A 22,587-nucleotide genomic window follows, 5' to 3' on the forward strand; every position below is an offset into this window, starting at 1 on the left:
GGGAGACATGCTTCAGTATCTTAAAGGCCTAACTGCTTCGGATGAAAATAACCATACTTGCGTCGAGCAGTCTTTTCACAGTGCACCCCAGGAGACAAAGGCCTTAAGCATCACACTCTACAACCTGAAGCTTTTGTTTACTGGAAAAGACACCTCAGAAGGACTCTCTCCAGCCTCACTGGAAGGGCTCTGTCAGGTACGGTCGACTAACCCTTGTGCCACCAAACTCCAGGGAGTGGACTCCTGGATCCACATGTCGCACCTGAAAAAGGCACCAGACCCTGAGTGGACCTGCACTCCATCCAGTGATGTGAGGGTAAAATTCACCAGGATTTGAAGCAGCTGACCTCTGAGGCAACAGCTTTCCCAACAGGACTGGACCAGCCCTGTATACCCACTGTTTTTCTTTATTTTTTCTCTCTTTCCTGGAAGGACAATGCTCTTGTCTGAGCTTTCCAATTCCTCACAAAAAGGGGAAACCTCTCTGATTGCTGGATTTGCCATCAGAAACTCAGGCTGCCCAAGGCAGTAATGACCCCTTAGTGCACCCAGAAAGTAATTTCACTAGGATTCCAGATACCATTGTTTGTCTAATTGTTTTGCTGGCTCATTTTATGGAGTGAGGGTGCTAAGCCTGTCTAAACTCATTCCTTGCTTTAATTTGACCCAGCCTTGGGTGGAGAAGACAAGATCTTTTGAATATTTGTATGAAAAATTTTACGGGACCATCAATGTAAGTCACATTGTTCGTATATTTCTGAACGTCCTATTTAGGCAATCTCTTGGTATGTAACAACACAGTACCTGAGCCTTGGTCATATAACACTAACACCCTAGGCCGATGAACGAGTCTATAGATGATGTCACTTATGTGGGAGGCTTATGCACACCCCTGGTTACGTGGAGGTTTCAGTAATGGCCTTCCTGCTTGGGCAACTCGTTACCTTGACAGCTGGAGAATACAAGGATGGTGTGCCTTTGCCAGATTCAATGTCCTGTTCTCTCTGCATAACCAAAGAGAGCTTCCATTGATCTCTCCCATTGAATCTCCATAGTCACCCTAAATGAGAACTCCCAGGAGGCGGATGCGAGTCTGGGTTTGCCTCCAAAGAAAGAGCTTTCTTCCCCTGGATCAGAGTGAGTGTCAGCAAACAAATGTTGTTGCTCTCCCTGACACTTGGCTGACCCCTCAGCAAAAGCAATTTCAGCTCAATAATGGTCGCTTAACTCATTGATCAAGGTAGTTTTGGATAATCGTATAGCCCCGGATCACATACATGCTGAGCAAGGAGGTGTCTGTGCAGGGGTGAACACCTCCTGTTGCCCGTGGACGAATGCCTCTGGGAAAGTAGAAACCCAGTTACAGAAGACTAGAGAGCAAGCACAGTGGCCTCAACAAATGTCACCTCACTATCCAGTCTTTTGATTGGTTCAGCTGGTTACCTGGCCTGTGCTCCTGATTCAGAACCGTCCTGCAGACTGGGCTTATAGCACTGCTCTTAATCTCACTCTGTACACTTGTAGTGAATTCTTTACCTGTTACCTGTCGAACCTCTGTAAAACTGACATGCCCAATAAGGCACTTCGAGATAATCTCCATCACCTATGACCTTGGAGAAATATAGACTTCGTATGGGAAATGCCTGAGAGTTCTCCCTCCTAACCTTCCTTGTTACTCAAACGTGGCCTAAATGGTCTCCAACCACTATGTACTTTATCTCCAACACGGACACGACACCCAGGAAGGGTCCTTCCTGGCACCAAGGGACAAGACCACTACAAGCAGAGAACCTGACTGCTGATCAGTGATGCTTTCAGAGAAACATCTTGATCAAAAGGGGAAATGTGGAAATTAATAAAAGAAACCTCAACTAAAGTGGATGGAAAAGACACACGGGGCAGCTCTCACCCCCATCACACATCATCAATTACTCCAAACAGGGAGACAGACTTGCATCTCAGAAAGGAAGTAAAACCACTTACTTCTGAGGGAAGATTTCTCTCCCACCCTGCAACAGCCCAGCCATCAGAAACGCTGCAGCCCAGCCAATGAGGAGCCTTTCCTGCCCTGATGTGTTCCTCTCCTCCAGTGGACTTCCCTTTAGAGCAGCCCCGCCCTCTCCCCCTTTTCTCTATAAAAGCAGCTCCCTCTTGTGTTGTGCAGGTTTGCCTGTGGTTCCCCTAGCACCCGTTTCCTGAATGACAATTCAATGGCTGTTCCTGAATGAATTTGTTTTGAGGCTTTTCAAGTTAACACGCAGGAGTGACAGATCACACAGGAACACCAGGACTGTGTTCCCGACCCTCCACTGTTTCATGTCATAGAATTTAAAGAAGCCAGGACATGGGTGTCCAAGAAGTTAGTGTTTCAGAAGGATGTTGACGTCAACCTGTTTGAGAGCACCATCCGCATCCTTGGGGGGCTTCTGAGCGCCTACCACCTGTCTGGGGACCACCTCTTCCTGGAGAAAGCGGTGAGTGTCCTTGCGCCAGGAGGGCAGCTGCCCCACAGGGAGATGAGGCTCGGGTATTAGCAGCGTGCCCTCGCTGGTGGGACCCTGGGTGGCCGTTTCCGGTTTTCTCTCCTCCAGTCCATTGGAGTGTGCTTTGTGGGCGTGAGCTGACGCAGCGCTGCCTCCCACGCTGCACCCTGCAGGAAAGTGCGCTGGGAGCCCAGTGCGCCAGCTCACTTGTGCCACCCAACTGGTGTGTCTCCACTGAATTGGATGAAAATGGGTGACGGGTTAGCACCGTGAAGCATAGACAAGGCCACTCTGACTGGGAGCGCTGATTGCTCGCTGTGTTGTGTCTCAGGAAGATTTTGGGAACCGGCTGCTGCCCGCCTTCCAAACGCCCTCCAAGATTCCATACTCTGATGTGAACATCGGCACTGGGGTTGCCCACCCGCCGCGCTGGACCTCGGACAGCACGGTGGCCGAGGTGACGAGCATTCAGCTGGAGTTCCGAGAGCTCTCCCGTCTCACGGGAGTTAAGAAGTTTCAGGTACGGAGGGGCTGGGACCTGGCTGAAGCGGGGATTCCTGTGGGAGCGCTCAGTGGCTCGTCGCGGGAAGTGCGGGTTTGTGAGGACGTTGACCCTGGGCCGCAAGACCCTGTCCTTTTCTTAAAAGCTTTTTCTTAGAGAGTCCCATTTTCTCATTGATAAGAGATGCCCAGGCATGGAAGGCATTGGCTGGAGGGTGAGCAAGTCCTCTACCCCAGCCCTGCCCTGGTGCAGTGCGTGTCCTTAGGGCCCTGACAGAGCTGACAGCTTGTCGTGCAGTGCCCTGCTTGGCCCTGAGTCCCCCGGCAGTGTGTCTGGAGCCTCCTTTGTGCCAGTGCGGGAGGCCTTCTTGCTCATGGCTGCGTGGTGTTGGATGTGTTGAGATGCTGGTGTTTTTTAGCCAGTTCTGTGCTGGTGACATTGCAGTCATCCCGCCGTTGGCCTCCCGTGGTGCTGGAACCTGGAGCAGCACCTGGAATGGGCACCTGGGCTCGGGTGGGCGTCTGTCCTCGGTGGACTGCTGGGAGTGACGTTCTGTCTTGCGAGCACCCTGTGTGTGATGCAGTGGGCATGCGCTATGTGGAGTGAAGGCGCGATCCACGTTTGTTTTCTAACTTGCTGCCCCATTGTTGAAATGTTTTCATGCCTTAACCGTGCACCCTCTTGGAAGTGTCGCTGTTCTCATGGATGAACTTCAAGTACGTGGGGGTGCTTCTGAAATGGGCGTTCCATTCCATTCTGTGTTCCTCTTTTTTTACGTTGAGGTAGAATTCACATATCAAGAAATTCGCCTTTCCACGTGTACACTGCAGCGTACTCACACGTCTGCCGGCATCATCAGTCTAATTGCAGAACTGTTTCCTCACCTGAAATCAAAGCCAGAACCCATCAGCCGTCCCTCCCGTTCTCCGATGCCTCCGCCCCAGGAAACACAGTGGCCTCGTCTCTGTAGATTTCTCTATTCCGAACCTTTTGTATAAATGAAATCCTATGATGTGGGTCATTTGTTTTAAGGTATGTCCACGCTGTAGGACGTGTCAGAATTTTGTTTTTACGGGCACCGTACCCCATAGCGTGCGTGAGCCACGTGTTGTCATCCAGACAGCAGCTTATGAATGCCTGGGTTGTTGTGACTCGGGGAGAGTAAGCAGAGTGCTCCTGTGCACAGGTCCTGCCAGTGCCCGAGGCTCCGCTTTTCCACAGTTTGGCGCACTTGTTATTTCTGTCCTTTCCACCATAGCCATCCTAGTGGGTGTGGAATGGCGTCTGATTTGGGCTTTGATTAAATAATGGTGAACCGTGCAGCAGCTTTCCATGTGCCAGTTGGCCGTCTGTTTACCTCTGTGTGGAAATGTGTGTTCAGGTCTGTTTATTGACTGGAGAAGCCTTCTTTCTGTTGTTGAGTTGTAATGCAAAAACTCGGCGTTTTCGCTACTTCCTCCTGAGACGTCCCCAGGCACCCACATGTTCCGGGTCTCTGCAGTAGCTGGAGGCAAAGTGGAACGAAGCAGCCAACCTCAGAGGAGCCCTCAGTGGTGGTGGACGTGTAGGGTAGAGACAGGAAATCTCGCGGGTGCAGGGTCCTGAGCACTGTGGGAAAATGTGCACAGAGCCCTGGGAGCACAGATGCGCGGTGCTGCCCGGGCCGGACAGGTGGCTCGGAGGAGCTGAGGTGGGTTGGGTCTTGAAGGACCAGTAGGAGTTCCCCAGGTGGACGAGGAGTCAGGGTGGTTGACGTCTTTAGCAGCAACCCGGGCTCGGAAGCAGACGTGCCGGCCTTCCCTCCAGGAAGGGGGAGCAGGTGGCCGTGCCTTGGCCGGTGGTCCTGAGAACAGTGGCTGTTGTTTGAGACACGGTACTCCTTTAATGAGGCTTGGGAACTGTCGGGAGAGCGAGTTCAGCCCTCTCAGGGCCAGTGGCGCCAGCCGGCCCATCGAGGTGGCCGTGTCTGAGCAGATGGACCTGGTTGCTGTGTGGTGTGGGCCATTCTTCAGAAACCCCTGCCAAGGGCAGTGCCTGAGGGATGCCGTGGGCCAGGACCGGCCTGCTCACTCCTCCACCGGGAAGCCACCCGTCATGAGGAGGGCAGGCCTCAGGCAGCCCTGCTCTGCAGCTGGCCCAGAGCTCTGCGCCCTCGCTCACCTGCACTCTCCCCATGTCTGCCCCAGGAGGCCGCAGAGGAGGTGACGAGGCACGTTCACTCCCTGTCCGGGAAGAAGGACGGGCTGGTACCCATGTTCATCAACACACACACTGGCCTCTTCACCCACACGGGAGTGTTCACCTTGGGCGCCAGGGCCGACAGCTACTACGAGTACCTGCTGAAACAGTGGATCCAGGGCGGCAAGAAGGAGACGCAGTGAGGCCTGTTCTGCTGCCTTGGGCGGGCCCCCTGAGGCTCTGCTTGTCCTGGGCTTCTGGATGGGAACCAGCGGCCGTGCCAAGCCCGGTCTTGGACCCTCCATGGGGGAATGTATTCCTTCTCAGCACAGCCTGGAGCTCTGCAGAGGCTGGTCTCGGCTGGTTGAGAGGAACAGGCCCTCTCAAGGGCAGAAGGGCTGCCCTGCCCCAGACCTCCACCCCCAGGCTCCGTGCTGTTGCCCAGGCAGGGCCGGGCCTCGGGCCCCTAGCGTGCGGATGGCAGCTCATGGTTATGCGCCTGTTCCCGGGTAACTAGGGGCTGTGCACCCGCCTGGCCTGGGCAGACCAGACCTGCTGGTCTCCACAGGTTACTGGAAGACTACATTGCAGGCATCGAGGGCATCAAAAGGCACCTGCTGCACAAATCTGAACCCAGGAAGCTCACCTTTGTGGGGGAACTCACCCACGGCCGCTTCAGTGCCAAGATGGTGAGCATGTGTGTGGTCCAAGCAGGGCCTGGGGGGGAGCTTCGAGACACACCCGTTTGTCCTTGACGCCTGATGGCTTCATGAGTCTGGACGTGGGAGAGAACAGTGCAATTCTGGCCGTGGATGTGAGCTGGGACAGGTAGACGCTGGCTGCGTGACCTGCCTAGCCCATGGTGGCTGGAGGATCTGAGGTCTGTGACGTGCCAGGGGCCCTCCCCCAGGACCCCACCCCCAGCCCTCCTGCAGCCCCTGGTCCCTTGGTGTTTATGGAGGAGGGTGGAGGAGTGGGGACGGCCTGGGTCAGCATTTGCTCCCCGGGAGGCGGGTGTCCCTGCACCGGCCTCTCCCCTGCCCACGCTGACCCCCAGCGCTTGGCCTGTAGTTCAGTCACCAGTGGTGCTCCTGCCGTTGAGGACGTCGAGAACACCACTCAGGCCTGGTGGCTCCGGCGTTGAGCCCCGTGCAGCCTCAGGCTCAGCGGTGCTGAGGAGACCCTCTGATTTCAGGACCACCTGGTGTGCTTCCTGCCAGGCACACTGGCTCTGGGCGCCCACCACGGCCTGCCTGCCGAGCACATGGAGCTGGCCCAGGCCCTGATGGACACCTGCTACCAGATGAACCGTCAGATGGAGACAGGCCTGAGCCCCGAAATCGTGCACTTCAACCTGTACCCCCAGACGACCCAAAAGGACGTGCAGGTCAAGGTGAGCCGCGGCCGGGCTCAGCCCCGGGTGGGGACACCACGGGGGCTCACCTGCGCCTGTCTCCTCCCCAGCCGGCCGACAGGCACAACCTGTTGCGGCCCGAGACGGTGGAGAGTCTGTTCTACCTGTACCGCTTCACGGGGGACCGCAAGTACCAGGACTGGGGCTGGGAGATCCTGCAGAGCTTCAACACGTACACGCGGGTGAGCCTCGCTCGCCACCCCATCGGTGTCCCCAGCTCCCCGCTGGTCACTGGCCGGGCAGTTCCTCTAGGGATCAGGGAGGGGCATGCTTGCTGTGGCCTTGAGGTTGCCCCGCCCAGGGTCTCGAGCCCTTGGGTGTCCCTTGGTCCTGTCTCGAGGCACCAGCCTGTGTGGGGAGGGTCCCTACAGTGGCCCGATGCGCACAGAGCATGTCCCTCCTGGATCCTCTGTGGCATGGGCAGCCCTTTCCACCCGGGCATCGACTTTGGGACCACTGCTCCCCAGGAAGGGTGCCACGACCAGAACGCTGCCCCCACTGTCTCAGGCCCGGCTGCCCGTTTTAGTCAGGGCCACGGCCCAGAGAAGGTCATGCCGTGCCCAGGGCCCACCACCCACCCTGGCAGAGCCAGGGTTGACCTTTGCCCTCTGGGGTGTGAGGCAGTGGGTTCTGGACCCGTGGGGTGACCTCGGAGACTTCGCAAGGGCTCTCCCGGGTTCTAGGTGTGGCGCTTTCCATCTGGTCACTTGAGGACAGCCGTCATCTCCCAGGAGTCTCTGGGGGAAGCGCAGCTGACCTCTAGGGCAGCAGGTCAGGTCCCCTGTGGACCTTGGTGTCCTCCACCGCAGACCTGCCCTGAGGCCGTGCGTGCTGCAGTGAGGTGGGGGGGGGTTGTGTCTCTGGCTGGTGCCCTCCCGAGGGCTGAGCCTGGGAGTGGGGGGCGGGCTGTGCCCGCAGCCGTGACTGGGCCGCCGCCTTGGCTCTCGTGCAGGTCCCCTCGGGCGGCTTCTCTTCCATCAGCAACGTCCAGGACCCCCGCAACCCCCAGCCCAGGGACAAGATGGAGAGCTTCTTCTTGGGGGAGACACTCAAGTACCTGTATCTGCTCTTCTCCGACGACCCGGACCTGCTCAGCCTGGACACCTACGTGTTCAACACCGAGGCTCACCCCCTGCCCATCTGGGCCCCTGCCTAGGGCGGGATGGCTCCCAAGTGGGCGCTGCCCGGGGGTCTGATGCGTCCTGTCATGGAGGCCCCTGGGTAGATCCAGCCTCCTTTGACCTTGGCCATGTGGTGTCCACCCAGCTGGCTGGACGTGCTCCAGGCCTGGCTGCTGATGGAGCCCGGTGTGTGACGGGGCCGGGGTGTCTGGGGCCTCGTGAGATGCTTGGGGCAGCTGCTGGGCGCCAGGTGGTCCTCCACTGGCTCTGGACTCCTCGTCTGTGGCTCTCATCAGGACACCATCAGGAGCGAGTCTGAAGAAATCCTTGCTGTGATTCAGGTGGTAGCGTCCTTGGGGGCGGCTCCTTCCTTCTTCCTGAGGAAACTCGAATCATGACTTAAACATTCCTGAAAACTGAACGTCCTCCTGTCGGCCCATGCAAGAGCTTCTTGGGGGTCCCAGGGCCTCTGGTTGCCTTCTGTGGCTGCCGTGGGTCCTCAGTGCCCACACTGTGTTCAGAGACAAGCTGAGAGGCCAGCCAGGATGCAGCTCGGCCTTGGCATCTGAGCCTGTTGATGTGCCCTGACCCGAGGGTCTCTGGGGGGGGCATCTGTGATCTCATGGTTGTTCTGGCTCCTGGCCGGCTGTGGTGTTTACACGTTGGACTCAGGGATCCTCCCCCGACCCTGCAGGGGCTGGAAGGGCTAGTGGGCAAGTTCATCCTGCTCCCAGGCCACCCCGATAAAATGGACTTTTCATTCACAGTCAAAGTATATATACTGTAACTGTGACATTTCCCATGTTGGTAAGTGGATCTCTGTCACTGTGAATCTTCTGGGTGTGAATTGAGAGAAACCCTTTTTTGGGGGGTTACAACCTCAAAATTCAGTCCACTGAGATTCAAGTTTCTATCCAGGATGATCCTTCCATCTTCAATCCTTAAGTTAATATACACCTACCACTTCCCTGTTGTCATATAAGGTAACATTCACAGTTTGGGGAATGGGCAGTGGACATCTTATTCAGCCTACCTCAAAGACAGACAAACAGCAAAGGTGGAGTAGCATATGATGAAGATTGGAGCAAAAGTTAATGAAATACAGAACTTAGGTATAAAATAACAGACCAGCAAAGGCAAAGGAGAGGAAAGAATGTCAACAATATGGCAGAGAAGGCAGCTCCAAGCTCTTACTCCCCCCATGGAAACATCAAAAAACAAGCGGAACCACTACAACCAGCTTTCAACAATAGCAACAACAAAATCACAAGGAAAAAAAGCAGGAAGGTATGTTCCACTCAAAGGAACAAAATTAGTTGACAGAAACCATCCTTGAAGAAGTCCAGACTTCCGAATTATTAGAGTAAGACTTTAACAGAACTGTCTTAAATATGCTCAAAGAGCTCAAGGAGAACATGCACATGGAACTAAAGTAAATCCGGAAAATAATGTATGAATGAGCTGAGAATAGCAATAAAGAGAAATTATTAAAAGGAACAAAATAAAGTCTCATACTGAAAAGTATAATATTTGAGAAGAAAAATTCTTTAGAGGAGTTCAATAGCAGATTTGAGCAGGAAGAAGAAAGAGTGCGGAGATAGGAATATTGAAACTATCTAACATGAGGAGCAGAAAGAAAAAAGAATGAAGAACAGTGAACAGAGCCCAAGGGGCCTCTGGGATCCCATTCTAAGTGGGTCCCATATGTGCATTATAGGAATCTCAGACAAGGGAGAAAGGGACAAAAAGAATATTTGAAAAAATATTGTTGAAAACTTCCCAAATTTGATGAAAGATAGGAATCTACAAATCTAAGAAGCTTAATGAACTCCAAGTAGGATCAACTCAGTGACCCACACTAAGACACTTAAATAATCAAACTGTTGAAAGACAGAATATTGAAAACAGCACGAGAGAAGTGACTTGACATGTACAAGGGATCTTCAATAAGAGTGACAGCCAGTGTCTCATCAAAAACACTATACAGGCCAGAAAGCAATGGAATGATATATTTAAAGTGATGAATGAAAAAAGTTGTCAACCAAGAATTCTGTATCTAGCAAAACTGATCTTCAAAAAATGTGGGAGGATTTAAGACATTCCCAGATAAACAACAGCTGAGGGAGTCTGTTGCCACCAGACTTGCCATGCACAAATGCTAAAGGGAGTCCTTCAGATTGAAATGAAAGGACACTAGATAGTAACTCAAAGCCATGGGGAGAAATAAAGACCTCTGCTAAAGGCAAAATCATGGGTAGTTATAAAAAACAGTGTTCTTGTATTTTGGTTGTAACTCCACCTTTTATTACCTACAGGATTTAAAAGACAAATGCATAAAAAATAATTACAAATTTATGTTACTGGGCACACAATGTACAAAGATGTAATTTGTGACAACAACGACACATGAGGCATGGGATAGAGCTGTTTAGAATCATAGGCTATGTATGTTATTGAGAAAAGCTGGTGTCCATTTGAAGTAGATTTTTATAAATTTAAGATGTTAAACGTATTCTCACGGTAACCACAAAGAAAATATTCTAAAAGATACACTACAAAGGAAATGACAAGTGAATCAAAATGTTTCACTGAAGAAAAAAAGAAGGTAGTCATGGAGGAAATGAGGGACAAAAAGGCATAAGATGTACAGAAAATAAAGAGAAAATGGCAGAAATAAGTCCTTCTTCACCAGTAATTACTTTTTAATGCAAATGGATCAAATTCTCCAATCAAAATCAGACATTGGCAGAACTGATTAAAACAACCCAACATGATCCAACTATGTGCTGCCTTGGAGACACTCCCTTTGGTTTCCAAGATACAAATAGACTGAAAGTGAAAGAATGGAAAAAGGATCCCGTGCAAATAGCTACCAAAAGGGAACATGGGTGGTTCTGCTAATATCAGACAAAATAGACTTTAAATAAAAAACTGTTATAAGAGATAAAGATACATGCAGATCATTTTATTTTTATTTGACCAATAAGCAGGAGGGTTTTTCCATGGGAAAAAAGAGATAAGGACACCATATATTGATAACAGGATCAATTCATGAAGAAGATATAACAGTGATAAACATATATGCACCAAACAGAAGAGTCCCACAATACACGAAGCAAACGACAGAACTGGAGAGAGAAATGGACAATTCTATAGTCATAGTTGGAGACTTCAACAATGGATAGAACATCCAGACAGAAGATCAGTAAGGAAATAGAGGACTTGAACACCACTGTACTAGAACAAGCTAACTAGACCTAACAGACATACAGAACGCTCCACCCAGCAACAGCAGAATATACCTTCTTCTCAAGTGCACATAGAACATTCTCCAGGACAGACCATATGTTAGGCCACAAAACAAGTCAATACATTTTAAAGATTTTATTTTTCCTTTTTCTCCCCAAAGTCCCCCGGTACCTCGTTGCGTATTTTTTTTAGCTGTGGGTCCCTGTAGTTGTGGTATGTGGGATGCTACCTCAGTATGGCTTGATGAGTGGTGCCACGTCTGTGCGCAGGATCTGAACTGGCAAAACCCTGGGCCACCGAAGCAGAGCGCACAAACCCAACCACTCGGCCATGGAGCTGGCCCCCATTTTAAAAGATGGAAATAATACAAAGTATCTTCTATCCACAATGGAATGAAGCTAGAAATTAGTATCAGAGGGAAAGCTGGAAAATTCACAAATATGTGGAAATTAAACACCACACTCTCAAACAATGGGTCAAAGAGGAAATCAGAAGGGAAATTAGAAAATACTTAGAGACGACTGAAAATGAAAGCACAACATACAGGATTTACAGGGTGCAGCAAAGGCTGTACTCAGATGTAAATTTAGGGCTTTAAACAGCTACATTAAAAAAGAATAAAGATCTCAAATCAACACCTAGACTTACACCTTATGGGACTAGGAAAAGAAGAGCAAATTAAACCCAAAGCTTGCAGAAGGAAGGAAATTATAGAGTAGAATGGAGATAAGAAAAACAGAGAATAGAAAAACAATAAACCCAAAAGTTGGTCCTTTGAAAATATCCACAAAATTGACAAGCCTTTACCTAAACTAACAAAGAAAAAAAGGAGAAGACACAAATAACTATTATCAGAAATACAATGAGGGCGTTACTACTGACCTTACAGAAATAAGGATTATAAGAGAATACTATTAAAAATTGTATGCCAACAAATTTGATAATCTTGATAAGATGAACAAATTCCCAGAAGTGCAGGAATTACCTAAACTAACTCAAGAGATAAAGAAAATCTCAACAGACCTATAATAAATAAGGAGACTGATACAATAATAATAATAAAAAAAACTCCCAACAAAGAAAAGCTCAAGGACCAGATGGCTTCACTGGTGAATTTTACCAAACATTTAAAGAAGAATTAACACCAATCTTCTCAAACTCTCTCAGAAAATTGAAGAGGCAGTAACACTTCCTAATTCATTCTCTGAGGCCAACATTACTCTGCTACCAAAACCAGATAAAGATATCGCAATAAAAGAAAACTACAATATTTCTTATGAATATTGATGCAAAAACCCTCAGCAAAATACTGACAAATCCAACAGTGTATTAAAAGGATTTTACACCATGACTACGTGGCACTTACCCCGGGAAGCAAGGGTGATTCAATACAAGAAAATCAATCAATGTGATACACTACATCAATAGAACAAAGTGGGAAAACACATCATCATTTCAATTGACATAGAAAAGACATTTGACAAAAGCCAACACCCTTTCATGGTAGACACACTCATAAAATTAGGAATAGAAGGGAACTTCCTGAACACGATAAACAGCATTTATGAAAAACCCACAGCTAACATCACATTCAACAGGGAAAGACAAAGCTTTTCCTCTAAGGTCAGGAATAAGACAAGGATGCCTGCTCTTACCACTGCTATTGAATATTGTGCTGGGAGTTCTAGTCAGAGGACTTAGACAAGAAAAAGAAACAAAAGACATTCAAATGGGAAGAAAGAAGTAAAACTGTCTCTATTCGCAGATGATATAGTCTTGTATACAGAAAATCCCAAAGAATTCATAAGAAAGCCACTAGAGCTAACAAGCAAATTCAGGAAAGTTTCAGGGTACTAGATCAACAAACAAAATCAGTTATGTTTCTATGCATCTGCAATGAACAATCCAAAAAGGAAATTAAGAAAGCAATTTCATTTAAAATGGCATCTAAAAGAATAAAATGACTAGGAATAAATTTAACCAAGGAGGTGATATACTTGTACACTGAAAATTACAAAACACGACTGAAAGAAAAGAAGACATAAATAAGCGGAAAGACATCTTCTGTCCATGGGCAGGAGGACATAATTTAACATGTCAGTACCACCCAAGGTGAGCGACAGACTCAACGCAATCCCCATCAAAATCCCAACAGCACATTTTTGCAGAAATGGAAATGTCAATCCTCAAATCCCCGTGGAATTGCAAGGGGCCCCGTTACAGACAAAATAATCTTGAAAAACAAGAATGAAGTTGGAGGACACACATTTCCCAATTTCAAAACTTACTACAAAGGCACAGTATTCAAATCAGTGTGGTGCTGGCATAAGGGTAGACATAAGACCCATGGAACAGAAGTGAGAGTCCAGAAATAAACTCATACTTTTATGGCAAATTGACTTTTGCAAGGGTGGTAAATTTATTCAGTGGAGGAAAGAACTTTGTCTTCAACAGATGGTGCTGGGAAAACTGGATTTCCACATGCAAAGAATGAAGATGGACCCCTACATCACACCAAAATACAAAATATTAATTTTATATTATACATATATATATGTATACATATATATAGTATAGTATACAAAAATTAACTCAAAATGGATCAATGACCTAAATATAAGAACTAAAACCATAAAACTGTTAGGAAAAAAATAAGGGTAAATCTTCATAACCATGGATTTGACAATGGATTCTTAGATAAGACTCCAAAAACAAAAGCAAGAAAAGAAGAAATAGACCAATTGGACATCATCAAAATAAAAACTCGTGTGTACCAGTTAAAAGGCAACCCACAGAAGGGGAGAAAATATATGCAAATTATAAATCTGATCAAGGATTAGTATCCAGAATATATTTTTTTAAATCCTAGAGCTCAACAATAAAAAAAAAAGAAACCTCCACAAATTCAACAAAAAAACCTCAACAAAAAATAAAAACCCCTTTCATGATATTAAAACAGTGCGTTATAGGGGCTGGCCTGTGGCTGAATGGCTACGTTCGTGCTGCGCTTTGGTGGCCCAGGGTTTGCCAGTACAGATCCTGGGCACAGACATGGCACCGCTTATCAAGCCATGCTGAGGCAGCATCCCACATAGAAGAACTAGAATGACTTACAACTAGGATATACAGCTATGCACTGGGGCTTTGGGGGCAGGAAAAAAAGAGGAAGATTGGCTACAGATGTTAGCTCAGGGCCAATCTTCCTAAAAAAAACCCAACACAAAATGGTACATTATATATTATGCATAATTTCACACACACATCAACGAACATGGCCATGACTACAGGTGCAGCATGCGTCAGAGCTGAGAGCACTGGGACTGACTTGGGGACACTCCTTGATCATTTGAAAATGGGTCAAGGACCTGAATAGACATTTCCCCAGAGAAGATACACAAACGTCCGATAAGCACATGAAAAGATACTCGACATCACTGATCATCAGGGAAATGCAAATCAAAGCCACAATGAGATCCCACCTCACACTAGTGGGATGGCTGCTGTCAAACAAACAGAAAAGCAGTGCTGGCGACAACGTGGAGCAACGGGAACCTTTATGCATTGTTGATTAGAATGTAAAATGGTGCAGCCACTATGGAAAACAATTTGATGGTTTTTCAAAAAATGAAATATATAATTACCATGTGATCCAGTAATCCCCCTTCTGGGTATAGATAGACCCCAAAGAATTGAAAGCAGAGTCTCAAAGAGATACGTTACACCCCTGTTCACAGCAGAATTACTCACAATAGCTAAAACATGGAAGCGATCCAAGTGTCCATCGATGGATGAATGGATAAGCAAAACGCAGTCTATCCATACAATGGAATATTCCCTTTAAAAAGGAAGGAAATCCTGACACATGCTAGGACATGGATGCTCCTTGAAGACATTATGCTGAGTGAAACAAGCCAGACACAAAAAGACAAACTCTGTATGACTGCACTCACATGAGGTATCCAGAATGGGCAAACTCATAGAGACAGCAGAATGGAGCTTGCCAGGGGCGAGGGGAGGGGAGGGTGAGTGTTTAATGGGTGGAGGTTTCTGTTTGGGATGATGAAATAGTTTTGGAAATATATGATGATGGCTGCATAGCCTTGCAGATGCACTTAAACCAATGAAGTTAAACATGGTTAAAAGGGTATCATTTAATACTCATAAATGAAAATGGCTGTAACTGTAGGCGCAGCACGGGTCAGAGCTGAGAGCAACGGAATGGACTTGGGGACCACCTCTGTTCCCCACCCCCACCCCCCACTTCTGGCAGCTTCAAGTCTGAAAGGGGCAGAGCAGGTGGCAGTGAGGGATTGGGCCTGGCTCCCCAAATCTGCGGGCCATGGAGGTGGGATCAGACCACAGCTTTGTCCCCAAAGTCATTGGCCCTGGGCAGTTGGAGAGAGGGCTTCTGGACCCCCAGACGTACCTGCATGCTCAGGGCCACCAGACTGTGGCAGGACAGTCTCAGGGAGAATCAGAATGCACCTCTCTAGGCCTTCTCAGTGCCACTCCAGGCATAGAGGAGCTGCCTGGAGGGTTTGAGGGGGGACGTGGTGGGTCTATGGTGGGGAGCTGGGGGTCAGGCACATGAGCTGAGAGAGGAGGAGACCGGAGCGGGAGTAGCCTGGGGAGGGGCTGCCATCCAGGGAGAAGGAGTTGCACGTCCTTGTGTCGTGTCCTGGCCCACACCGTGCGGAGGCTGTGAGGGCCCTGCAAGGGCAGCTCTCTACTCAACACAGGACAGGCAGCCCTGGGTGTGGGGATGGGGACACAGGAATGGGGAGATGGGAACCTGGGCACACAGGGATATGAGGATGGGGACATGGGGACACGGGGACGAGGACATGGGGACACGGGGACATGGGGATGGGAACATGGGAACATGGGGACATGGGGATTGGGATGTGGGAACATGAGGACACGGGGATGGGGACAGGGGGACATTGGGTGGGAACATGGGGTCACAGGGACATGGGGACAGGGACATGGGGATATAGGCATACGAGGATGGGGACGCAGATGGGGACACAGGGACACAGGGATGGTGACAGGGGGACACAGGAACAGGGATATAGGAATACGGGGACATAGGGACATGGGGGTGAGGATGTGAGGACACAGGGATGGGGACAGGGAAATGGGGACACAGATGGGGACATGGGGACACAGGGACAAGGGGATGGGAACAGGGGGATGGGGGACATGAGGGACACAAGGACATGGGGATGGGGATAGGGACTTTGGGGTGATTGTGGTGTGGCACTGGGTGACCATGGGGTGACCACACCCAGGGGGTGGTATGACGTGGTGAACAATCATTGTCACCATGGTGGTTGCCACAGCAATGGTCTTGGGACACTTGAGGGGCAGGCAAAGGGCTGACCCAAGCTGTCAGTCCTCCCTGTTCAGTCCCAGCCTGGTCTGGGGACATGGGTTCCCTGGCTGCAGAGAGAGCCCAGGACCCCAGCCCCGGCCTGGGCCATCCCAGCACCGGACAGACTGTGCCCGGGCAGAGACCAGCGCTCACACTGGCCAGAGACAGTCTTGGGAGTGGGGACGGGCAACTCCCCTTCCATCTGCAGCCTGGAGCAGAGTTGCCTCCCCGCCCCACCCGCTCTGGGCCTGGCTCACTGCCCACATGCCCAGCAGGACTGTGGTGGACGTGGCCCCACGTGTGGCTGAGCTGGCTGCTTGCCTCTGCTGGTCTGGCCCCTCACCCAGAGCCTGGACTGGACACCACAGGATAGGTGGCCCCTTGCATCTTCTGGGCACTGGCACCTGCCAGGCCTGTCTCAGTGAGGAGCCTCATGAAAGGACTGGCCTGAGGGGCTGGGGGTGTCCCAGCTCCCGGCAGAGGCCTCGGGACACCTCCTCCTCCCTCCCTGGGCTTTCAGCAGCCTCATTCCTGGGCTGCCCAAACCCCTCAGAGCACACCCCAAACTCCTGCCTGGGCCCCAAGGCCCCCGCCCGCCCCGTGCCGCAGCCCCATGGCCCTGCACTGTCGCTTGGATGGCCCCATGCTCCTTTCTCAGGGACACCAATCCTCTACGAGGGAACGCTCTTCCCAACACCTCCATCTTCCCAAGCCCCCCGCCCCCCGCCTCAGGGGTTGGTGGACTTCCCAACCCTGCCCTTGAGAGCTGCCCCTCCCCTGCGGGCCTGTCCACAGGAGGACCCGGCCCAGGACATCGCTGTGTGGCCCTGAGGCTGGAAGGGGGCCTGGCAGCGGGCCAGGCACTTGTCGCCCGGGTGTGTGTGTGGTGGCGATGTGCCGCCTGGGTCACCCCCAGGGCAGAGAGCAAGTGTGGTTGCTAATCAGGACCAGCCTGGAGGACCAGCGGGGGGAGGCGTGGGGCGGACCTGCCCTGGGCAACCCTCCCTCTCCACGGCTCTTGGTGTGGGCTGGGCACATGTCCTTGCCTCAGCCAGGCCCTTGAACCCTCTGCCACGTCACGCGTCCCCCTAGCGACCGTCGCCATGGTGACACACTGGGGCCAGGAACCCGAGGGAAGGACCCAGAAGCTGGCTCCACTCACTCACAGCCTCACCCAGGCTGTCACGTGAGGGTGTCCCGCCAGTCATGTGACACTGCTCACGTGACCTGCCACTGCCGGCAAAGCAGACATGGGCGCCCAGCCCTGGGTCCTGGCCCTGCCGCTGATGCTGGGGCTGTGCAGCCTAGAGGCCAGAGGTGAGTGCGGACCCACAGACCCTCCTCCCACCAGCCCCCCTCCAGTGTCCCGCCGACCACTGAGCGTCGTGTCCCTCCAGCCCACAGAGTGACAGATCCCGACTTTCAGGAGCTCTACTTTGAGCAGCTCCTGGACCATTTCAACTTCGAGAGGTTTGGCAACAAGACCTTCCTCCAGCGGTACCTGGTGTCAGGTGAGGTCACCCTGGGGACCCCGGGACCCTGGGGGACCTGTCCCATGTCTCACTCCACCCCCTCCCTGCCTCCACCCAACAGAGAAGTTCTGGAAAAGAGGCGAGGGGCCCATCTTCTTCTACACCGGCAATGAGGGGGACGTGTGGTCCTTTGCCAACAACTCGGGGTTCATTCTGGAGCTGGCGGCACAGCAGGCAGCCCTGGTCATCTTTGCAGAACATGTGGGTTCCTGGGCAGCAGGCTGTGGGGCCGGGGAGCTGGGCGGGAGGCCACAGGGTCAGTGTCCACCGTCACCTGTCCACAGCGCTACTACGGAAAGTCACTTCCGTTTGGCAAGCAGTCCACGCAGCGCGGGCACACAGAGCTGCTGACCGTGGAGCAGGCGCTGGCCGACTTCGCCAGGCTGCTCCGGGTGCTGCGGCAGGACCTTGGGGCCTGGGACGCCCCCGCTATCGCCTTCGGCGGGAGGTGGGTGTCTCTCCAAGGAACAAATGCCGACTTGGCCCCAGGACCAGAACTTCTGTGGGTCTTAGAAGTCTCGGGTCCTTCTTGGGGGCACCCGTGGGCCCTGGGGAGGGATGCAGGTGTTGGGGCACAGGCCTAGCTGGGAGAGGCCACCAGAGACTCCCTGGGGCAGGTGGACAAGGGGGCGCTGCAGTGGTAGGGCCTCGGCCCTGACCCTGCACCTCCACCCAGCTACGGGGGGATGCTCAGCGCCTACATGAGGATGAAGTACCCCCACCTCGTGGCGGGTGCACTGGCGGCCAGTGCGCCCGTCCTGGCTGTGGCAGGTCTCTGCAACTCTTACCAGTTCTTCCAGGACGTCTCGGCGGTGAGTCAGGGCTCCGGGCCCGGGCAGGCCCAGGGTGCGGCACAGCTGCAGCCACCGCCATTCCTTTCTCCAGGACTTTGAGAGCCAAAGCTCCAAGTGTGCCCAGGGTGTGCGGGACGCCTTCCGGCAGATCAAGGACTTGTTCCTACAGGGAGGTGAGAGGGCTGCACCCCACCTGCCAATCACCCCTCGCCCCCCACACCACCCTACCCCCGACCCCCACCCGACACATGCCAGCAGCCTCCAAAGGCCCTTGTCCCGCCCCACCTGGCAGCCTACGACACAGTCAGCCAGGAGTTCGGCACCTGCCAGCTGCTCTCCAGCCCGAAGGACCTGACCCAGCTCTTTGGCTTCGCCCGGAATGCCTTCACTGTCCTGGCCATGATGGACTACCCATACCCCACCGACTTCATAGGGCACCTCCCTGCCAACCCCATCAAGGCGAGGAGGCCTGCTTCCAGCGCAGGGGGAGGTGGGGTGGAGTTGGGGAGGGTAGTGCCCCATGCACAGGGACGGGCCAGCTGCCCTGGAGTGGTCAGTGCCAGCCAGCCCCGAGGGCGTCCCACCCACTCTGCAGCCTGGGACCAGGGAAGGGTGAACCAAAGAGGGGGACTGCAGGCTGCAAGTGGGGGTCTTCTGCTGAGCGCTCTGCTCGCACCCTCAGGTCGGCTGCGCCCAGCTGCTGAGTGAGAGTCAGAGGATCAGGGGGCTCCGAGCACTGGCAGGTGCGTCTGTCCCTCAGGCCTGGGATGCCGCCCAGTGTGGGACCTAACATTGGTGTGGGCAGGTGGGTAGCAGCCAGGCCCAGTGAGGGCCCTGTGGGGCAGGGAGCAGAGATGCCCCCACAGTCCCTGCAGAAGGAAGTGGCCACCCCGACTCCTGGCCCAGCCTGGGGGGTGCTGCTCCAAGGGCCCTCTGGGAGGGCCAGTGGGGAGGCCCTGCTGGAAGGGGTGGGCCACCCTCAGCAGCCAGGGCAGGAGCTGATAGCACAGACACTAGGGACCTCGCTGCTTGCTAGGCACACAGAACCTCTCTGAGGGGGCAGGGAGAGTGTCCAGGCACCCGGCCCCATCCTTCTCTCATCCAGGGTTAGTGTACAACTCCTCAGGGACAGAGCCATGCTATGACATCTACCTACAGTACCAGGCCTGTGCGGACCCCACAGGCTGTGGCTTAGGCCCTGATGCCAAGGCCTGGGACTACCAGGTATGGGGCTGCTGGGGGCCTGGGACTGAAGGTATGGGGTTGGTGAGGGCCTGGGACTGCCAGGGATGGGGGTGCCGAATGAGGTACCCCACCCCACCAGCCTGACCATCGTGTGGGGCATCCTGCAGGCCTGCACCGAGATCAACCTGACATTTTCCAGCAACAATGTGACAGACATCTTCCCTGACCTGCCATTCACCGAGGCCCTCCGCCAGCAGTATTGCCTGGACACATGGGGCGTGTGGCCCCGGCGGGACTGGCTGCAGACCAGCTTTGGGGGGGGTGGTAAGGCTCAAGGCAGGGGTGGGGGGCAGCACCCTTCCCTCTGCACTGAGCTGGCTCTGATCCCTCACTCCCAGGGGCAAAGCTGGGGTGTGATCTGCCCCACAGCTCAGGGATCTGAGGTCCCCGGTCCCCACCACTGCTTGCTCTGTCCCTTTCAGACCTCAAAGCTGCCAGCAACATCATCTTCTCCAATGGTGACCTGGACCCCTGGGCAGGCGGAGGGGTGAGTCATGCCCTGGGGAGCCACTGCCCCCACGTGGGTCCCAGTACTCCTTGCTGACCTGTTGGTGGCCTTGTTAGTTTTTAATAGCAGACCTGTGCAGGGTTTTCCTTCTGGGCTTGCTAGAATCTTCTCGAGAACTGATGTCACCTTTGCCAATATCCACATCTCAGTTCTGTACTTCCTTCATTTTTGCTCCAATCTTCATTATTTGCTCCTCCCCTTTTTGGTTCTTTTCCAACTTCTTAACATGAACTGACATCCGGCTCATTAATCTTCACCTCTCCTTTTAATGGGATCATTGGAGCCTATGCAGCCACCTCAAGTTACTGCTTTAGCTGCACTCCACAAGCAGGCTGCGTGGGGAGGGCTGAGATGGGGCTGATTGTGGCGGAGCACACATTGCACACCTGACAGGAGGCTCCCTTGACGACAGATCCGGAGTAACCTGAGTGCGTCAGTCCTCGCCATCACCATCCAGGGGGGAGCCCACCACCTAGACCTCAGGTGCAGTCCTGACCTAGGAGGTGGCACTGCGCCTGGCCTGTGCCGACAGCTGGATATGGGCTGGGGGTGGCAGGAGGGTGGGGTCTGCCTGCCCAGCTGAGTGTCCCCACGCCTGCTCCTCAGAGCATCCCACCCAGAAGACCCTGTGTCCGTCCTGGAAGCACGCAAGCTTGAGGCCACCCTCATCAGTGAGTGGGTCAAGGCAGCCAGACGTCAGCAGTGGCTGCAGCTGGCAAAGCGTGGGGGACGCAGAGCCTGAGGGGCGCTCCCCCAGCTAGGACCAGAGAGGACCCACAGGGTAGCATCTCAGGAGAGATTCCGGGGATGACCTGCAGTCCATCTTCCCAAACCTGGAACTCCTAAGCCCAGAGCTCAGCCCAGGCTGGCGGGGCTGGGGGCGGGGGGGTGGTCTTACCCAAGGGAGGGGCTGAACAAACGGCTGGAAGCCTGGCCAATTGCATCATGTCCTGTCTGTGGTTTGCCTGGGAGGAGGGAGCCCAATGCGGTGAAGCCATGGTGCATGACTTCCTAAAATCAGCCACACATTCAATAAAACAGAATCCTCAACGCTGTTGTTTGCCGTTTTGGGGTGACGGGGAGAAGGGAGTCGACCTTTCCCATGGCCAGTTGATCCGCAACACCAAAGACAAGAGGTAGCCAAGTGATTCCCTTCAACATCACCAATGCCACTGCCCTGAGCATCCATCCAGGCAGCCCCACTGAGGGAACGTGGCTCTGCACCTCCACCCCCTCCAAGTCCATCTGCTTGGGGCCAGGCCTGGGGCGTGGGGTGGAGAACCTGCCTTTCTCAGCTGCCTCAGGACCCACCTGGCAGCCAGGTGTCTGAGTGCACATGCTTGCTGTCCCCAGTCCTGCTGCACAGCTACCACTGAGGCTTAGAGGGCCAGCGGGGAGGACGACACGCCCTCCAGTGGTGGGGGGCTCTCTGCAGGGCAGGCAGCTGGCAACTGTGAGGGCTGGGATGAGAGGCCACTTCAGAAACAGGCCCTGTACATCTTTCCAGGCACAGAACATACGGCTTGTGAGCCGGGCTTGGTAAGTCGAGGAGGAAAGCACAGGTGGGGGGCTGTGGGAATGTGAGGGGCTGCCACTGAGACACCTGAGTGTCACCAGGAGCAGGGAACGAGAACCAAGGCCCTGCCCAACGTTGGGAGCCTAGACCCCTACAGAGCCATGCCCAGCAGTCGGGGACACTCTGGCTTCTGAGGGAAGAAGGATCTAGAAATGAAGAGGGAAATGGGTCCCTCATGCTTAACACAGAGGGAAGAACTGAGCCTGTCCTACGAGGTCATCCGGTCCTGGAGGCAGGGGACCCCTGCCGAGCCCCAGGTTTCTGTCTTCTCTCCAGAAAAGCACCCTTGGGTCAGTCCTAACAGACAGAACCTGCAGGCAGGACAAAGGACAAGCCCACACATGAAGGAGGAACCCTGAGGTGCAGGTGTCCCACACATCAGAGGAGAAGCGCGCACAGCAGATGCCAAGTGTGGCTCCCTGTTCCCACCACACTGGCATTGCCCCCGCCCGTCCTCATCATCACTCCAGGACCCACAGGGACCAGAGCCTGTCCCATAAAGCCCACAGCACTTCCAAAGGCTCCTGCCTGCAAGTGATAACAGGAATCCTGACCTCAGGGGACAGGATATGAGGCCTGACCCAGGCACACCTCCCCCAAGTACCACCCAT

The 22,587-nt window shown here is 53.1% G+C and overlaps 2 protein-coding genes across 3 annotated transcripts in view; both read left to right on the forward strand.

The window, feature by feature from the left end:
* LOC103568009 (endoplasmic reticulum mannosyl-oligosaccharide 1,2-alpha-mannosidase) overlaps window positions 1–8,491 on the forward strand; it is a 32,884-nt gene extending 24,393 nt beyond the window's left edge. For both annotated transcript variants that reach the window (XM_070596015.1, XM_070596014.1), the window contains exons 7-13: window positions 2,326–2,474; window positions 2,815–3,003; window positions 5,172–5,362; window positions 5,732–5,852; window positions 6,359–6,556; window positions 6,628–6,759; window positions 7,530–8,491. In XM_070596015.1, the coding sequence (XP_070452116.1) occupies window positions 2,326–2,474; window positions 2,815–3,003; window positions 5,172–5,362; window positions 5,732–5,852; window positions 6,359–6,556; window positions 6,628–6,759; window positions 7,530–7,733 (1,184 nt within the window). In that variant the 3' untranslated portion in view covers window positions 7,734–8,491. The remainder of the gene's footprint in view (window positions 1–2,325; window positions 2,475–2,814; window positions 3,004–5,171; window positions 5,363–5,731; window positions 5,853–6,358; window positions 6,557–6,627; window positions 6,760–7,529) is intronic.
* A 7,859-nt stretch (window positions 8,492–16,350) lies between these two features.
* On the forward strand, window positions 16,351–21,450 carry DPP7 (dipeptidyl peptidase 7). Its single transcript, XM_008544785.2, has 13 exons — window positions 16,351–17,638; window positions 17,719–17,832; window positions 17,915–18,054; window positions 18,138–18,301; window positions 18,530–18,665; window positions 18,739–18,820; window positions 18,940–19,106; window positions 19,330–19,390; window positions 19,753–19,871; window positions 20,000–20,156; window positions 20,315–20,379; window positions 20,813–20,883; window positions 21,007–21,450. The coding sequence occupies exons 1-13, from the start codon at window positions 17,572–17,574 to the stop codon at window positions 21,140–21,142; spliced, it is 1,479 nt and encodes a 492-aa protein (XP_008543007.2). The 5' UTR covers window positions 16,351–17,571; the 3' UTR covers window positions 21,143–21,450.
* Window positions 21,451–22,587: the final 1,137 nt, after the last annotated feature.

Source organism: Equus przewalskii, chromosome 26, assembly GCF_037783145.1.
Source record: "Equus przewalskii isolate Varuska chromosome 26, EquPr2, whole genome shotgun sequence".
Taxonomy (NCBI): domain Eukaryota; kingdom Metazoa; phylum Chordata; class Mammalia; order Perissodactyla; family Equidae; genus Equus; species Equus przewalskii.

Bases quoted from the DNA above. Each gene is read 5' to 3' on its own strand.
- DPP7 (XM_008544785.2), top strand. From the start codon at position 17,572: ATGGGCGCCCAGCCCTGGGTCCTGGCCCTGCCGCTGATGCTGGGGCTG. The intron at 20,157-20,314 runs GTAAGGCTCAAG...TGTCCCTTTCAG, and splicing joins GACCAGCTTTGGGGGGGGTG to ACCTCAAAGCTGCCAGCAAC. The intron at 20,380-20,812 runs GTGAGTCATGCC...CCTTGACGACAG, and splicing joins ACCCCTGGGCAGGCGGAGGG to ATCCGGAGTAACCTGAGTGC.